This window comes from Impatiens glandulifera, chromosome 6 (assembly GCF_907164915.1).
Source record: "Impatiens glandulifera chromosome 6, dImpGla2.1, whole genome shotgun sequence".
NCBI classification, from domain to species: domain Eukaryota; kingdom Viridiplantae; phylum Streptophyta; class Magnoliopsida; order Ericales; family Balsaminaceae; genus Impatiens; species Impatiens glandulifera.
Genome location: NC_061867.1, coordinates 12,873,135 through 12,891,480, shown reverse-complemented (window position 1 = coordinate 12,891,480; position 18,346 = coordinate 12,873,135). Strand labels below are relative to the sequence as shown.

At 27.9% G+C, this 18,346-nt stretch overlaps 1 protein-coding gene across 1 annotated transcript; it reads right to left on the bottom strand.

Moving 5' to 3' along the window:
- Positions 1 to 1,348: 1,348 nt before the first annotated feature.
- On the bottom strand, positions 1,349 to 3,506 carry LOC124943187 (putative disease resistance protein RGA3). The gene has a single exon (XM_047483737.1). The coding sequence runs from the start codon at positions 3,491 to 3,493 to the stop codon at positions 1,349 to 1,351; it is 2,145 nt and encodes a 714-aa protein (XP_047339693.1). The 5' UTR covers positions 3,494 to 3,506.
- Between the last annotated feature and the right edge of the window lie 14,840 nt (positions 3,507 to 18,346).

Genomic DNA, 18,346 nt, shown 5'->3' with positions numbered 1-18,346 from the left:
AAGTTTTCTATAAATATGTCGTATGTTAATGTCTAAAGTCGTCTAAAAATGATCACGGTCCAATATTATGCTCAAAAATATAAAACATTTGGCTTTTATCATCAACATTAACTTCCCCACTTTCTAACCAGCAGAAGATTCCTGAATTTTCCTGATGCAAAAGATTATATAAGATATGTTAGTGTGATTATATAAGATATAATGGATTGGAAAGTGGAAAGCAGATGGTGAAAGAAACAACCTAAACGATAGAAAGTTAGAATTATCTTTTTTGGTTTAAAAATAAAATCATAGAAACAGAGCTCTACAATGCAATGGAAGAATGTAATTGTTTAGCTACATACCAAATTTGGTTATATGGCCACTATGCTCTGCTCTTCGTCTTTCTTTTCCAATAGAATATCTACATCGAACTTCTCAGGATCAAGTCTAGTTCGAAGGGAACGCAGGAGTGCTATAAAATCGTCCGCTTCTTCTGAAGACACCAACTTAGGACATTTCTCAATCCTCAATCTCTGTAGTGAATTATTAATATTGAGGTTTCCAAATTCCTCAACTGATATCATCAACTCCCGACAATTGCAAATAGTCAATTCCGTGAGAGAGTTGATGAAGTGTTTGTTCTGGCAGCCCTCATCAAACAAACGCCTTAACTTCCAGAACCAACATAAATCCAGAGATTGAAGAGACTGGAAAGTTGAGCATACTCCTCCCAATTGTGCCTCATTATTATTGTCCGCAAGGGTTGACGATGATGATGGTATCTCATCATCAATCATTAATGCCTTACCAGCTCCGAATAAAACACTTCTTTCACCCAATCCATTAAGAGATAGACGAGTGATAGCACTAAGATTTGGGATGCTATATAACAACTCATCCGAACATTCACCACTAACAGTTACATCTTTGAGAGATTTGAGATGCGGTGGCAAGGCCCCTAGCTTTGGGCAATAACATATCTCAATCTTGCATAGACTAGAGAATGCTCCATTACTCCAACAGCTAGGTGACACCAATTCCTTCAAATTCATCATGAAAGAAATATCCAAATTCTCTAACAAAGGGAACAGTACTATCATTTCATTCTCATCGCTACTACTAGCAATAGTATTCACATTGTCCAAGCCCTTAAACACAAGGCGTGTTAGGAAAGGAGATGACTTTCCCACCCATTTAGGGAGATTCGCACCTTTGTAACTACTCATTTTCAATATCTTCAACCTCGCAGTTAAAATCTCTAGAGCTTCACCAATTTTCTCATCTCTAGTACTCTTGCTCTCATCTTCTTCATCATCAGATCTCCATTCCAACTCCAATTCATTGATATTCGTCTTTTTAGCCATACTTATCCCCTTTCCATAGATGCATCACTAACTCTTCCAAGATTTTTAATTGTCAATGATCCGCCGATATCCAAATCTTTTAATTCATCGAGTTGACAGTATCTCTCCTTCTTGCCTATCACAAACCAGCTTAATGTCTTCAAATGTTTCAATTGCTCCATCCCTCTAGGCATATATTTTAAACTACAACAACCCTCCAAATAAAGATGTCTCAAGTTAATAAGGTCTCTCGTATTTCTTGGCAAACTTTCAAGCTGAAGACAATAATTGAGCTTCAGAGTTTGTAAGTTCAAAAGATCACATATACTATCAGGCAACGTTGTTATCATAATATTATCAGAAATGTCTAAGTATCTAAGATGTCTTAGACATCCCATATAACACAAATATTGTGCATCGCATCTTAGTTCAAGGACACGTAAAGCCGGAAATTCCTTCCAGACACTCAACAAAATCTGCTTTGTGACATTTCCATCAACATCTCTGCCATTGAGAATCATTGATTGCAACCCTCCAATTTCATTAAGAGCATGAACTGATGTTTTGAAAGATTCATTAACCATTACCATTACATGACGAATTTCTCGTCTTGTACCATCACTTGAGCTATTAGCGTCCAATGTATAACATTCATCTTTCATGACAGATTTAGAAAGATCATGCATAAGATCATGTATCTTACATATTTCATTTCCAGACCAATCTAATTTCTCGTCTTGAAAAAATGATCTCCAACACAACTCCTTCCAAATTGTATTCCCAGTATCTTCAATTGTTTGGTTTTTAACCGTAGGAATTAAATCATGGGCCATCCACAATTGAATTAATCTCTTCTTTTCAATTTCAGCGTCCTTTATAAATATAGCACAAAACACAAAACATCTTCTCAAATGATAAGGGAGATCATAGTAACTCAATTTTAGAATAGATAAGATCGAATTTTCATTTTGTGAAATCTCCCATATCTCACTATCTCTTATTCTGCACCATTCCTTTTCGTCATCATTGAACCCCAATTGACTTCCCAATGTCTTGGCAACTAAGGGAACACCCTTACATTTTATAGCTATTCTTTTTCCAATATCAACAAAGTTTGGAGTTTTTGGTGTTCCACACATAAATGCACGCTCTGCAAAGAGTAGCCAACAATCATCGTTAGAGAGCAATGATAATTGAAAATGTTGAATCGTTTTCATGATTTCCGCCACATTTCTTTTACGTGTCGTTGTAAGGACGAATGCACCCTTTGATCCACAATCCAAAATAGATCTCAACTGATCCCATGCATCAACGTTTTCATTCCAAACATCATCTAATACAATCAAATATCTTTTCCCTTTCAATTTATCTTGAATCATTTTCTGCAATATATCTAAGGAAATTTCATTTGTTGCTCCTATGATGGCTTTGATCACCAATTTAATATCAAATTCATCAGAAACACAAACCCAGATTTTGGTTTCAAAATGCTTAACAATCTCCTCGTCATTGAAGACTATTTGGGCAAGTGTTGTTTTACCAATACCCCCAATTCCAACAATGGGCAGAACAGATAGCTTTTTAGCAACACTAACATTAGATGTATTGACTAGAATATCAACAATCTTTTTCTTCTCCTCATCTCTCCCATATACTTGATTACAACTAGAAAGAGACATGGTTTCACGCCAACTACTAGTAAACTTGTTTAATTTTGAGTCATGAATAGATTCACGCAAATGTAACTTTTGGCGTGCTGAAGAAATTTGGTCCAGTTTTTCTTGAACATCCTTAATTTTGTGACCAACTTTTAGACGTGTCCAAGTACTACTAAAAGGATGGGTTATTGAGCTGATTACCTTGATTCGGGTTGAAGAGGAGGCATTAAGCCTTTTGACTTGAAGACGAAGATCTTCAAAGGTGCACTCATCCATGATGTCTCGAACCTCATACGCCACATCTTTGAGTTTCCGCAACCAATCTTCCGTTTGTTTGTCCTTCTCCTGCACATTCCTTCTCTCAGCATCCTCAAGTACAGAACTAATTGAAGATAGGGTGCTCGATAGCTTTTGAACCTCCTTCTTAAAATTCCTAAACAACGAGAATTCATCCTTCATCAGAGGTGCCAAGTTTGAAAGAAGGCCACTGATTAGAGCTGCATCAACCATGATGGATTCTCTCTATCAATTAGATCAACTTCTAAATTGTGTTATTTGTAACTCTTGAATGATTTTAAATAGGAACGTGTATTGTTGCCTATAAAGACAATATATATATGTAAAAAATTGGACCCACTGCGTGGGAACCAAAGGAAATATATATTAGACATCTGTAATATTAATTCGTCCTGTGAGTGTCTTTTATTCAGGCTCCAACAGTGTAAGACAAAGCACTGTGGAATTTCCAAGAAGCAGTCATTAGTTATTGTGAATATAAGCTAAAGCCATGGTCTGTCTTTCTTTTTCATTTACATTATCATTGTGAAATATTCCTTCACAAAGTCTTGTTTTTTTTTGCGACATTTAATGAAATTATTTTATGTATATTTTTTTTTTTTTAAAATTTGGCATTATTTGGAAATATAACAACATATTTGTCTTTTCTTAACTGACTTCTCAACTCGATCATCATCATTGATTAGTCCTCTCTCTTGAACACATCGAAGTTGAAAACTAAGATAGTATCATTCGAAGAAAGTGCCAAACTATCTTGTTTTTTTTTTCTCAATTTATGAAAATTAATAGAGTTGTAGACAAAGCTTCATTTGTTTCAAAATTCCATTGCTTACTTTTTCCGAAATAAAATTAATAGAATCGGGTGATATATATATATATATATATATATATATATATATATATATATATATATATATATATATATATATATATATGAAAATTTGGTCCTTCCATCTTATTCTTCTTGAAAACTTACTTGTGTAGAGAATTTAAGAGAGGGTGATTAAAGAATATGACAAAAGAAAAACACATTAATGTACTTATAATCTATTAATAATAATCCTAATCCTTTTCATTTTTTATATTTATTTTCATTTTTTAAACTTTAATCATTTTTAAAGTACAATAACTTTAATTGTTGAGAGAATATAGGATTAAGATAGAGAGAAATGATAGATATTTATGTTTGACTTTGGTTTATGAAATTAAGATTTTTTATTTATATAAGATATACAAAATGATAATTATATTTAAATGCAACAAATATAGTGAGATATTATATTTTTTTATTAATTATTTATTAATTAATTAGAGAGAGAAAGTAATTATTTATTAAGAGTGAAGATTGAAATTTAATTATATAATTATAACAAATATTTACCTATACTAGCTAAAAATAGCAGTAAATGATAATTTTAATTTTTAACAATTAAATCAAGAAAAAATAAAATTATTTTCTATATTATTTGAATAATATATATATTAAATTTAAAACTAAATATTTATTATTCAAAAAGATAAATAAAAAACCAAGAGAGTTGTAGTTCATTAGTGATAAATATTTTTCTATAACAATAAAAATAGTATATTTAAGTATTAATCGTTATTATTATTATATATATTTGTTTTGAAATATTTAGGCATTAAAATAGGGTAGCTCTATCCATGCTCCAGATACTAATTATAACAAGAAAAATCAAATATGACTAAAGAAAGATTCACACAATAAGCAAAATGAATGTGACATCAAACAGGTCAAAAACTAGCCAAATTTGATATAAATAGATTGTCGAGGGAGAACATACTTTGCTCAACAAAGGGTTCAATTCTTGGGATGTGATTTGGCAATCTCCCCAATCAAGATTGGGTTGAACCAGATTATTTTTTTTTGGTTAAGAAACACATGATTCATGACACAAATAATTATGTTTCATAACACATTATTCATTTTAATATTAATATAAAATAACAACAAAATATGATGTTGAAAATATTAATATTTTATAATTAATTTAAAATTCATTATATCATCATAAAATATTTTATAATGTTATATCATCATAAAATATTTTATAATGGTTATATAAAAGAATATAACAATCTATTTATATGATATTTTAACATATTGTAAATAATATATTATTTTAATTTATAATATTATTGTTTAAAAAAATTATATATTTTAATTTATTCAAATTTTATTAATTGATTGTGTATAAATAAATATTATTATTTAATTATTTAAAATTTAATTATTATAATAATACTAACAACAATAATAATAAAATTACATTACATTACTTTAATAAATAAATATAGTCTTATTTCTTTATTTTATGTTTGTATGTACTGTTAGGAAAATTCTAGGCAATACATGGATAAAAATATAAATAAAATAATTTTTTTTAAAAATTATAACAATATTTATTCAATATTTAAAATTCTTAAATAATTAAGAATAATATATTAAAATAAAAAATAAAACAATCTTATTTCATATTTTATTTAATTCGGTAAATCAACTCATCTTCCACATATCTCACATATTTTTTTCAATAAATCTATCATCTTGTGACCTTACACTTTTATTTTGGTGTATCAAATATTTGATTCATATTTTTTAATATTTAACATTGGGACCTCACACTTTAGTCAATCATTTTTAACCACTTTCAATTGTTATCGGCATGTTATCCATCGACATACCACATCCCAATCACACTTGATTAAAGGGTTGTACTTGTTTTGTTAGGTTATAAGTTCGAAACAGACCTATAGCATTTTTAATTTTATTTTTAGCCGTTTTAAGTTTATGGGCGGGTCAACCCACAATCCGACCCAAATATCTATTTACTCTCACATATATATCCAAATTAACCACAGCTCTCTCGATCCGACAATTTGAATAATTTGAAAAGTAAGCATCATTTTATATATATATATATATATATATATATATATATATATATATATATATATATATATATATATATATATATATATATATATATATATATATATATATATATTAGTTAGTTTAAAAGTTGAACTTATATTGTTAAAAACGTTTCGTATTCATCAAATTTGGTGTTGAATTTAAAATATAAAATTTTATTAGCCTAATTGGTTAAAGAGTAATACTTATTTTTGTTAAATTGCAAGTTCGAAACATACTATAGCATTTTTAATTTTTTTTTTTAACCGTTTTAAGTTTATGGTCGGGTCAACCCACAATCCGACCCAAATATCTATTTACTCTCACATATATATCCAAATTAACCACAACTTTCGACCCAGCAATCCAGACACTTTGAAAATTAAGTATCATTATATATATATATATATCATTATTTATATATATATATATATATATATATATATATATATATATATATATATATATATATATATATATATATATATATATATATATATATATATATATATATATATATATATATATATATATATATATATATCCGCCGAGAGAATAATTTTGTTAAACTAGTAGATCATTTAAACATAAATTAATTAAATATTTTAAATTTATAAAGAACTATTAAATATTTTAAAATAAAGAATAAGATAAGAAATATACATCACTATACTCTTGGTAATCAAATATCAAATAAATAATAATACAAATTCAAATCATTCAAATTAGATTTACAAACAAATTATTTTTAATAAAATAAAATTATTATTAATTTGTAAAGTAAGAAAAACTATTGAAGGGACATTTAAATATAGTGCAATTTCATCCATAATTCAAATTTAAAAATGAGCAAATAATAAAAACTTTAAATACCAAAATTAATATTTACATATATAACTACCTTATACACTCACATTCACATTGGGCATTTTGCTGCATTTGACTGGGTCATTATCGCATCTATTCTCACTTTCTCACTTTGGACATTTTAGTCCAATTAATTTGTCATTGTGACAATCACATTATACATTCATTTTTTTTTTTCATTTTAATTCAATTTGAATTATACTTTCCTTACTTTCTCAAATCCGCCTGGTACACCTCTAAACATTCCTTAATTCTTCAAATTTGCACTTATATATATAATTATCTTTATTATTTTAATCTTTATAATATTTTTTTAAGTCTAAAGTTTGATACGTAAAATATTATATCACCTATAAATATTGAATTCAATTTATAATTTTTATATATATATATATATATAATTAGATAGTAGGTTAGAAATATTTTTAAAATTTAATATATAATTATATAATATAAAATAATTAATATAAATATAATTATTGATGTATGTATAAAATTATTTGTAAAAACATTCAAGTAAAAAAAATATAATATTTAAAAATATTAAATTTAAAAAAAAATTAAAATAATGATATCTAATAACTATGAAGAAAATTAAAAAAATATATATTCTAACCTCACTAAAACAAATATGACAAAAATGAATAATATAAAAAAAATAATCAAACAAATTAATTTATTTTATAATAATATATAACAATTTAAATTTTAAATGAGTTTTTATGTATAGGAAGACAATATTAAGACTAGTAATTCATCTTAGATTATATTCTTCCTAAATAAATAAACTAAAAAAATATTAATTAAATATATTCAATATTTTGACCTACTATTGAAAATGTTGGATAGAAAGATATCTAATCACTCACTATATAAATACTCTCATTTGAACATTATACACTAACCAACTTCTCATTATTGATCATATATATTCTCAATTTGCGTATTTTGTTCCAATTCCAACTAATATTATTTTTATCCTTAAATTCGTACATACATATCCAATTAATTATAGCTCATGTTATACTCTCATTTTATGATATTCCGTTGATCCCCAAATTCACACCCACATCTGTACCATGGAATCCAACCCTAGATAAAATTTGAAATGTGAAAAAAAAATTTTAAAAATATATTTTAACCTAAACAAAAAAAATGAAGAAAAACAAATAATATTAAAAGGAGACAAATAATCAAATAAATTTATTTATTTTTATTTGAATATATCAAAAATTAATTTTGATTTTTTTTATTCTAATTATTCAATCATTCTAACTATTACCTCACTCTTAATTTGAATATAATTTATTCTATAATATATATTTTGTTCTCATCTAACCACTTATTAAAAATTAGGTCACTACAACAAAAACACACTTTCAGTCATCACATAATTTCTTTTTTACTAACTTTTATATATATACAACCACTTTTATTTTATTTATATACAAATTTTGTTAAAAATATTAAAATTTAATTCTAAATTTTAAGAATTTTTATGTTTTATTTTAAACTTTATAAATATTTTATTTTACTATTTTAATTTTTTAAATTAAATTTGACTTAAAATTTTATTTACATTAAAATTTAATTATTATTTTTTATATAACATAATTTTTAATTTTTTTATAGCATTATTAATATTTGTTCTTTTATTTAAATTTATTTAAATTAAAAGTAAAAAAATATAAATTAAACATTATATCATATTTAAGAATAAAAATTTAACTTAATTATTTTTTAAAATTAAAAATCACTTTTTAAATATATAGAAAAGCCGAAGCCCAATTCATTTTATGAGTTTATCAGACAAATTTCGTCCTCAGCAGCGCAGGATTAGGACTAATGCCATTCTCCCCATTCATCTCAATCAAATTTTCAATTCTTGATTCTCTGCATTAATAAGTGTTATGTTATCTGTAAATCACTCTCCTACTTACGGTAATCATTCAATCTCTTTATCAATCTCTTTATCAACTGCTTGAATTTAGAAACTCTTTAAGTATTTTATATTTAATAATTCCTTTATTTATTTATTTATCATGTTTCTTATATTTTCTCTTTTACATATATTGGTCCTTATATTATAAAATTTCAGCTTTTAGAGGTGGTTTTTGAGCTAAAGCAGATTCCTCCTTTTCGGAAAGTAAGTGAATGCGATTTATATAAATATGAAATGGAAAAAAGGTTGAATTTGAAGTAGTTGATAAAGAGATTGAATAATTATCGTAAGTAGGAGAGTGATTTATAAATAACACCGATTCAGGTGGTGTGAAAAATATCGAAAAATCAAGAATTGAATAATTTGATTGAAATGAATGTTTTACCTACATAGAAAGAGAGATGAATGGGTAGGATGACCCGAAGTCCTAATTCCACATTGAGCGCGCAATCAATGGGTTACTGATTTGGTTAGAAAATTGATCTTTTTAACACATTAAATGAATTGGGCTTGGGCTTTATATATATCTAAAAATTAATTCTTATTTTAAAAAAATATATAAGTTAATTTTTTATTCTTAAATATAATATAATGTTAATTAATTAATTTTTATTTTTAATTTAATTTAATTAAATTTAAATAATAATTAAATAAAAGACAGATATTAATAAAAAAATTAATAATACTATAAAAAAAATTAAAATTATGTTATATAAAAAATAATAATTAAATTTTAATGTTAATAAAATTTTAAGTCAAATTTAATTTTAAAAAAATAAATAGTGAAATAAAATATTTATAAAGTTTAAAAATAAAATATAAAAAATATTAAAATTTAGAATAATTAAATTACCAAGTGGTTGTATAAATATAAAAGTTGAAAAAAAAATTATTTTAATTTTTACCAACGCTTAATATAAAGTTCACGTATAAAGGTAGTTGAAAGTATATTTTGTTATAATAAAATTAATCATTTATTAGAGGTTTGGAGATAAATTTTTGTTTAATAAAAATGAAAAAAAAGAGCTATACAAAAATATCCACTTATACTAGCTAAAAATAACACTAAATGATAAGTTTAATTTTTAACAATTAAAAAAAAATACTTTTTATATTACTGAATAATATATATTATCAATTTAAAAATTAATTAATTATTATTCAAAAAGAGAACAAATTATAGATAATGTTTATTTGAAACAATAAAATAGTATATTTAATATTAATCATTATTATATATATTTGTTTTTGAAATATTTAAGCATTAAAATATTATAGGAAGAAATTTTGTAATCCATTTATTATAGGAATAGTATTAAAAATGCGGACAAAAATATATTTAAAATATTATTTATTTATAAGTATTTTAGATAAAATTAATATTATTCAAATTTAATTAATTTAAAATTAGTTTTAATTTGTAAAAATTAAGTTTAATTTTAAACTTAATGTTAATATATTATATCTCTTCGACACCCCCATTTAACCCCTCAATTGACCATCATCTTGTGACTCACACTTTTTTATATATCTTTTTTATTCCCTCGAAGAACTAACCACTAATTTTAGTCGACCTCAATTGATGACACATCACTTATCTCTTGTCAAACTCAACCACCAATCTTAATTCCGACCTCACACTCGACAAAATCAACCACCAATCTTAATTCCGACCTCACACTCGATAAACCACTCACCTGGCCTCCATCTCATGACCTCACACTTTCAAATGCTCGCTAAACAATCACTAATTCCGACCTCACACTCGACAAACTACCCATCACTCGACCTCCATCTCGTGACCTCACACTTTTAAATATTCGCCAAACCAACCACTAATTTCGACCTCACACTCGACAAACCACCCACCACCCGACCTCTATCTCGTGACTTCACACTTTCAAATGCTTGTCAAACCAACCAACCACTAATTCCAATCTCACACTCGACAAACCACCCACCACCCGACCTCCATCTCATGACCTCACACTTTCAAATGCTCGTCAAACCAACCACTAATTCCGATCTCACACTCGACAAACCACCCACCACCCAACCTTCATCTCGTGACTTCACACTTTCAAATGCTCGTCAAACCAACCACCAATTCTGACCTCACAATCGACAAACCACCCACCACCTTACCTCCATCTCGTGACCTCACACTTTCAAATGCTCGTCAAACCAACCACCAATTCCGACCTCACACTCGACAAACCACCCACTACCCGACCTCTATCTCGTGACTTCACATTTTCAAACCCTAAACCAACAACTAATTCTGACCTCACACTCGAAAAACCATCCATCACCCGACCTTTATCTCGTGACCTCACACTCGACAAACCACTCACCACCCGACCTCCATCTCGTGACCTCACATTTTCAAATGCTCACCAAACTAACAACTAATTCCGACCTCACACTCGACAAACCACCACCACCCGACCTCCATCTTGTAACCTCACACTTTCAAATGCTCGTCAAACCAACAACTAATTCTGACATCACACTTGACAAATCACCCACCACCCGACCTCCATCTCTTGATCTCACACTTTCAAATGCTCGCCAAACCAACCACTAATTCTGACCTCACATTTGACAAACCACCCGACTTCCATCTCGTGATCTCACACTTTCAAATGCTCACTAAACCAACAACTAATTCCGACCTCACACTCGACAAACCACCCAACCTCCATTTTATGACCTCACACTTTCAAATGTTCGTCAAACCAACCACTAATTTCGACCTCACACTTTCAGTTGCCTTGTATCCTTTGTTTAAAAGTTGCGTCACCATATATTATAGTCAATAATACATTCTTGGAAATCTAAATTTGCATATTTTGGGATTCAAACCCTGCTCTGAAACATAAAATGTGAACACTTTAACCGCTAGACCACTTGAGATTGCTGAAATAATTTTATTATTTTGTGTATGTATATATATATTTTGTATTTAATATTTATTATTAATTAGTTAATTTTTTTAATTTTTATATTAACAAAAAAAAATTATTTATGCTAATAAAGAAAATATTATATATATATATATATATATATATATATATATATATATATATATATATATATATATATATATATATATATATATATATATATATATATATGAGAGAAAAAATGTATAATAAAAGATAAAATGTATTTATATAAAATTAATGATAAAAAATAATAATAATATATATATAATGTAACTACATTTAATATATATATATATATATATATTATATAAATTATTAATAAAAAATATATATTGTATGATTAGTGAGAATATATATATATATATATATATATATATAATTAATGAGGATGAAAATAATTAGGAAAGAAAAAAATATAAGATAAAAAATATTTATAATCTTTAAAATCTAAAATTTAATTATAAAAAAAAAATTGTAAGAGAGGAAAGAGAAAATACTTTGATTATAAACCACACATTAATTATTGTGGTGTTTGTTGACTTTAAGCATTATTTTATATATATAATGAAAACTAATACTACAAATAAACTAACATAATAAAATAGCAAGATCATAAACAATATTAATCTAATATTAATCTTGATTGAGATTTATAAAAGAACCTGACTCAACATTAATCTCAATAACCATCTCTTAGTTTAATACTATTTTAGAACTTTAGTTCTCCTATCTTATTTTAGAACATTATCTAAACTTATTGAAATATGAAGTAAATCTTCTTTATTCCATTAGATATATATTTAAAAAAAGTGTCTTACTCTTTCAAACAAAGTATTGATGTGGACTTTAGGTCTATTAGTCTTATTTCATCTTTTTATAAGATTGTCGTAAAATGTTTGACAAACAGATTGAGAAGGGTATTAGAGATGGTCATATCAAATATATGATGTTGTATTAATAGACAATGAATGCATTGACTCAACTAATTCAAGATGTGACAAATGTGTTTTTGTCAAGTTAGACATTGTAAAATTTTATGATCATGTCAATTGAGATTTTTTGTTTGATGTAATGGACAAAATGAGAATGAGTGCGAAATGGATTGGGCGGATTATAATTTGTCTCTCAATGACTAAGTTTTCTATCATTGTTAATGGTAGTTCTCAAGGATTTTTTTATAGTTACCGAGAGATTAAACAAAGTGATTCACTCTCTCATTTCTTGTTCGTTATTGTTATGAAAACTCTCTAAAAATTGATAGCGTTCAAAGAAAACTCGAGATTCGTCCGTGAAGTGAGTTGTTGATAAAGAAGACATCATTTTTCTATATCACATCTGATTTTCGCTGATGACACGCTATGCATGATTTAGATCACGTACAAGAATTTTAAACACATTCGGGATATTTTATGGGTATTCGGTGCATGTTCCGGTCTTCAAGTGAATCTTAATAAGTTAGAATTTTTTTTTCTCAGATCCTATTTCGAATAGAAGAATGATGATGTTGACAAATGTATTGTAGTTCCGAATTTGTGATCTTCCATTAACATACTTTGGTATTCCATTGGGTGTTAAATTATGATCCAAAATCTCGTGGGACCTAATTATCACTAAAATAAATGTAAACTGTCTAGACAGAAAAGTAAAATAATCTCAAATAGGGTCGGTTAATCATCATTAAGAGTGTGTTGTCATCTATGCCCACATATATGATGTCTTTATTCATTCTTCCCAAGAGTGTGGCGGTGAAAATTGAGAAAATAATGTATAAATTTATATGGAGATCCTCTAACTCGTCGTTTAATCATTTAGTTAGTTGAGATAAGGTTAAATATTTTAAAGATCAAGGAAGTTTGGATATTTGATATCCTATTTCCTTTAATAAGGTTCTTCTGTCAAAATTGTGTTGTAGATTTACAACACAACCGAATAGTCTTTGGGCATCGATGATCAAATGTAAGTATGGTTACGATTGGTCTGGTTGGTTCACAAAAATGTCTAATTATCCTACAGAGTGTAACATTTAGAAGGGAAATTATTCTATGTGAAAAAGTTTCGTGATCAATCTAAATTCATTGTGGGAGATGCTTATTCAATTAGTTTTTGGGACGATAGTTGGCGTAGTGTCAAAAGTCTATCTATGACGTATCATGATCTTGTTTCCATTGTTATATGTAGAAATGTCATAGTTAAGGACATGTTTAATCCTCGATCTAGTGATTTCGTTAGCCGAATTAGATATAGAAGGAGATTAAATATTATGAGAGTTTGTCTCTTTATAGAATTTTAATTTTGGTAGGACACAAATAAGTGTCCCCGTTTGAACAAGACGTTATACGTTGACAAAATATAGATAGTTTTCATGTGGGACATTGCTACAAATTGTTCGTTAAGATGAGTTCATATAATTTTTGTTGGGAGAAACTTTGGGAGTCAAAGATTCCATCCAAAATCTCCTCCTTTGGATGGAGCGTTATTTAAGGTGGAATTCTTACGGAAGATATGTGCATGAAAAAATGTTGTACTTTGGTTATTCGTTGTCGTATGTGTCACGAAGAGGTTGAATCGACAACTTACTTACTTTTGCATTGTCGATGGGTGACTAGTATCTAAAGTTTTTTGTGGAGTATCACTAGGATTCATTTGCTGATGCCCGAGTCTATGGATAGTTATTGGGAAATTTGGATTAACGGCTAATATTGCAGACCTACATAATTGGGTTACCCTCCCAATTATATTTTGGTGGACTATTTAGTTGGAGATAAATCGTCGAACTTTCACTAATCATATGTGTCCGATGCGTATCATTCATAATGCTATTATTATGATGTTTTTTGAGATTCATTTCAGAAAGCTAGTAAAGTCTGTCGGAGAGTTAATCGTTTTCTCGATCGATGATTTACGAGCTCGATAACCTATTGAGTAATGTTTATTTTTTTAGTTTTAGTTTTTTTTATATTTATTTTCTCTTTATGTTATGTTTTTGTCGTTATGCTCAAATTATTTTAATCATTTTTAATATATATGGACCTTGTAAAAAACTCTTTCAAAACAAAATTTTAATCATTATAAAAAATTGAGTCAATAATTTTTTATTATTTTTTTTTTGAAAAATGACTTAGTAAAATGATCCAAATAAAAAGGGAAAAGAAACATCAAGATATATGTTTATAAACACCTAAGAGGAAACACATTTGTTATTGATTTTTCAATAGTGTCGACCAGAAATAACCTTATAGACACCAAAATATATGTTAAAGTGTTATCGCGATATCTGTGCGTTTTTATACGAGGTCATTATAATTTTTATAAACTTAACACTATAGAGTAATTTAGTTTTATTTTATGTCTAAATCCTAATAAGAAAAAAGAAAAAGATTTTTGAATAATTATATAAGATAGGACAGCCCTTCCAATTTCAAAATAAATTGACCAATATTTATTTTGTACATATAAACATGAAAATTTGATATACCATATTTTACAAATAATATTATCATTTATAATAATATTAAAAAAAATTTAAAATTTTTAAATTCAAAATAATCTAAAAAGTGATTAGAGATCAAATTAGAGTTAATTATTATGATAATTAAACTCTAAATAGAAAAATTAAATAAAAATCCAAAAATAATTTGAGGTTTAAATATTGTATTTATTTTACCCAAATTAAACCTTGGGTTAAAATTATTTAATTATGATTTTTAAACATAAATTATGTTTAATTTATGGTTTAAAATAATTAAATAAATATCTAAAGTACCCAAAAATAAAATTAATGGACATAATTTTTATTATGTTTCCAAAAATAATTTTTGTGGAAATTTTGGTGAAGAAACACGCAAGAAAATGATTAAAAATTTGATTTCAAATAACCCTTTTATTAAAAAATTAAACTGATAATCTGATGTAGCCGAAATTATGTTTAATTGTTTTATCCCAAATGTCAGTCATCAGATCAATGCTGAATTTTTATCCAACGCTCAGGAATCAACCACGTCTGCCCGCTGTAACGGAACACGCGCGCGCCCAGTCTACACATGATCGATTAACGGGTCGCTAACCCGTTAGCTCGATCGCCCAGACGCGGACAGAGCTCCAAAGGAACGCCTAACGACACATTCCATAATCAAAACGACGTTGTTTTAGGCATTTTCTTCGTCGATGTAGGGAGCTCGCTGGAATCGTGATTGATTGACGACAATTCTTCTAGAAATGATAACTTTGTCATTTCTCTACCTTATCCCTTCGTTTTTCTTCCTACATGCTCGTCTTATCCTCACATATAATAACACTAAGACTATTAATCTTATCTTCCCTTAGAACTAGGCTGTCATAAATAGGATAAGATTTAGGGATAAAAATTCAAATCGACGAATTGAACTTAAATTTGATCACCTCGACAGACCTATGCCTACTATAAATACGCCTTAGTTGATCATCTACCAAATCGTCAAACAATCAATCCATATTATACTACAAATCAAAGAATTCAGATTTTTCCAAAAACTGGTTTTTGTGAAAACCAGCTTTGGCGATCAAAGTTTTGATCTAGGCTTCTGGAAAGCTTCCAACAACTCCTTGGAGTGTTCTTCCATCGTTGATATGCATCCAAAACCTTTGTAATTCGATTTGTGATTGAAAGTTGGATTTTTTTTAAGTTTGATCGGTTTGATCTATTCTAGGGTTTAATTGTGTGATTTCTTTGTTTAGAATCAATCCCTAGATGTTATATGAACTTTTTGTTGAAAGAGATTCAATTAAATCAACCTTAAAAAACCGAAAATTTGAATTTAAATTCTGTTTTTTTTTTAACTTATGTTCTTGAGTTTAATCTTATTTTTTTATTCAAATAGTTGTTAAACATGTTTGTAAACATGATAAGATGATTTTCAGATGACTGTAACATCATCCCGATCATGTTTGATCCAACTGTGTTTTAAAAAAAATAGATTTTGATTTCATCTTCTAAAACTGTTATAGTGATGTTATGATGTTCTTGTTTTATTTGTGTTTAACTATGTTCATCATTTCAAGCTAATGAAATAAAAACCAGACTTTTAAATGACCTAATTCAAAATATCTCAAATTTTGACCTAAAATTGGTTTATAAAAAATGATCTTTGTAAAGATTGATTGATCGAGATTAGAGTTAAGACTTTTGTTCTCCATAATCGTATGAATCATTTACAACTTACAAATCATAATTCCATGATCTGTATCCAAAGTTATGGCTTTTGGAGCTCTTTACCAACTCATGAACACTCGGTCCTCGACGACGAGTCTTGTAGGACCGGGACCGAGAATCTTCAGTCCAAACCGAGACCAATGACCGGTGTTCTTGAGTTAGGACAAAAATTCAAGACTAGTGTTCTTGAGAAAGGACCGAGGAATCTGATCGAGGTTTCTAACCTCAGACCGAGAAGTCTGACCTGGGATCGAGTCTCTTAGGTCCACGACCGAAAAAACCTAGACCCGAGACTGAGCCTCCCAGACCTAGGACAGAACATCATGAGTTCAAGACCGAGCCTCCTGAACCCTAGGACCCAGCCCTCTAGTCCCTCGACCGAGCAGTCCGAGTTTGAGACCAAGCCTCTCGAACCCCGGACTAAGCCTTCCGGTTCCTTGACCCATGCTCCCGAGCCCTAGTCTAGACCATCCCAATTTAGATCGAGCCCGTCCGAGCCCAAATCACCAAAACCGGACCTAGACCCTAGGACTCTGGTCCTAAGGCTTGTTTGGTTCCAATTTTTAAAATCCAAAATTACTTTTGTAATTTTGGAACCCTAATCTATTTTCAAATAATCCCGAAAGGTAAAAAAATGATATTAAAATATTTTCGGAGTATTTTCTAAACCAATATTTTGGCTAAGACCCTATTTGGAATTTATTTTTAAATTATAACACTTTTCTAATATTTTTAGGGTTTTTACTCAATATTATATCAACGCAATCGCATGTACGCCATTTTAAATAATTTTGTACAATTATTTACGCAATCTAAATCTATCATTGTTTAGGATCCCGAACTACTAATTAAAGAAAAAATATTTATTATAAATAAATCTTAATAGTCAGACTTTTATTTATTTTAAATTTAAAATCGTCCTTCGATGAGCGCAAATGACATAGCGCGGAAGCCCTTTCCCGAGTGTAACTAAAAATCGAACCTTTTATAAAACTCTGGTGTAAAATACGTTTGTACACGCACACCCTTTTATTGATTTTTTTTTAAAATCATTTGGCGACTCTGATTTCAAATAAATAATCTTTAAATTAGTTATATTTGATTAATTTAAACCGGGTTTTGGTTAAATTATTATTTGACCCCATTATTAAAATTTGAATAAAGTTAATTATTTTTATATAATTAG

Bases quoted from the DNA above. Each gene is read 5' to 3' on its own strand.
- LOC124943187 (XM_047483737.1), bottom strand. From the start codon at position 3,493: ATGGTTGATGCAGCTCTAATCAGTGGCCTTCTTTCAAACTTGGCACCT.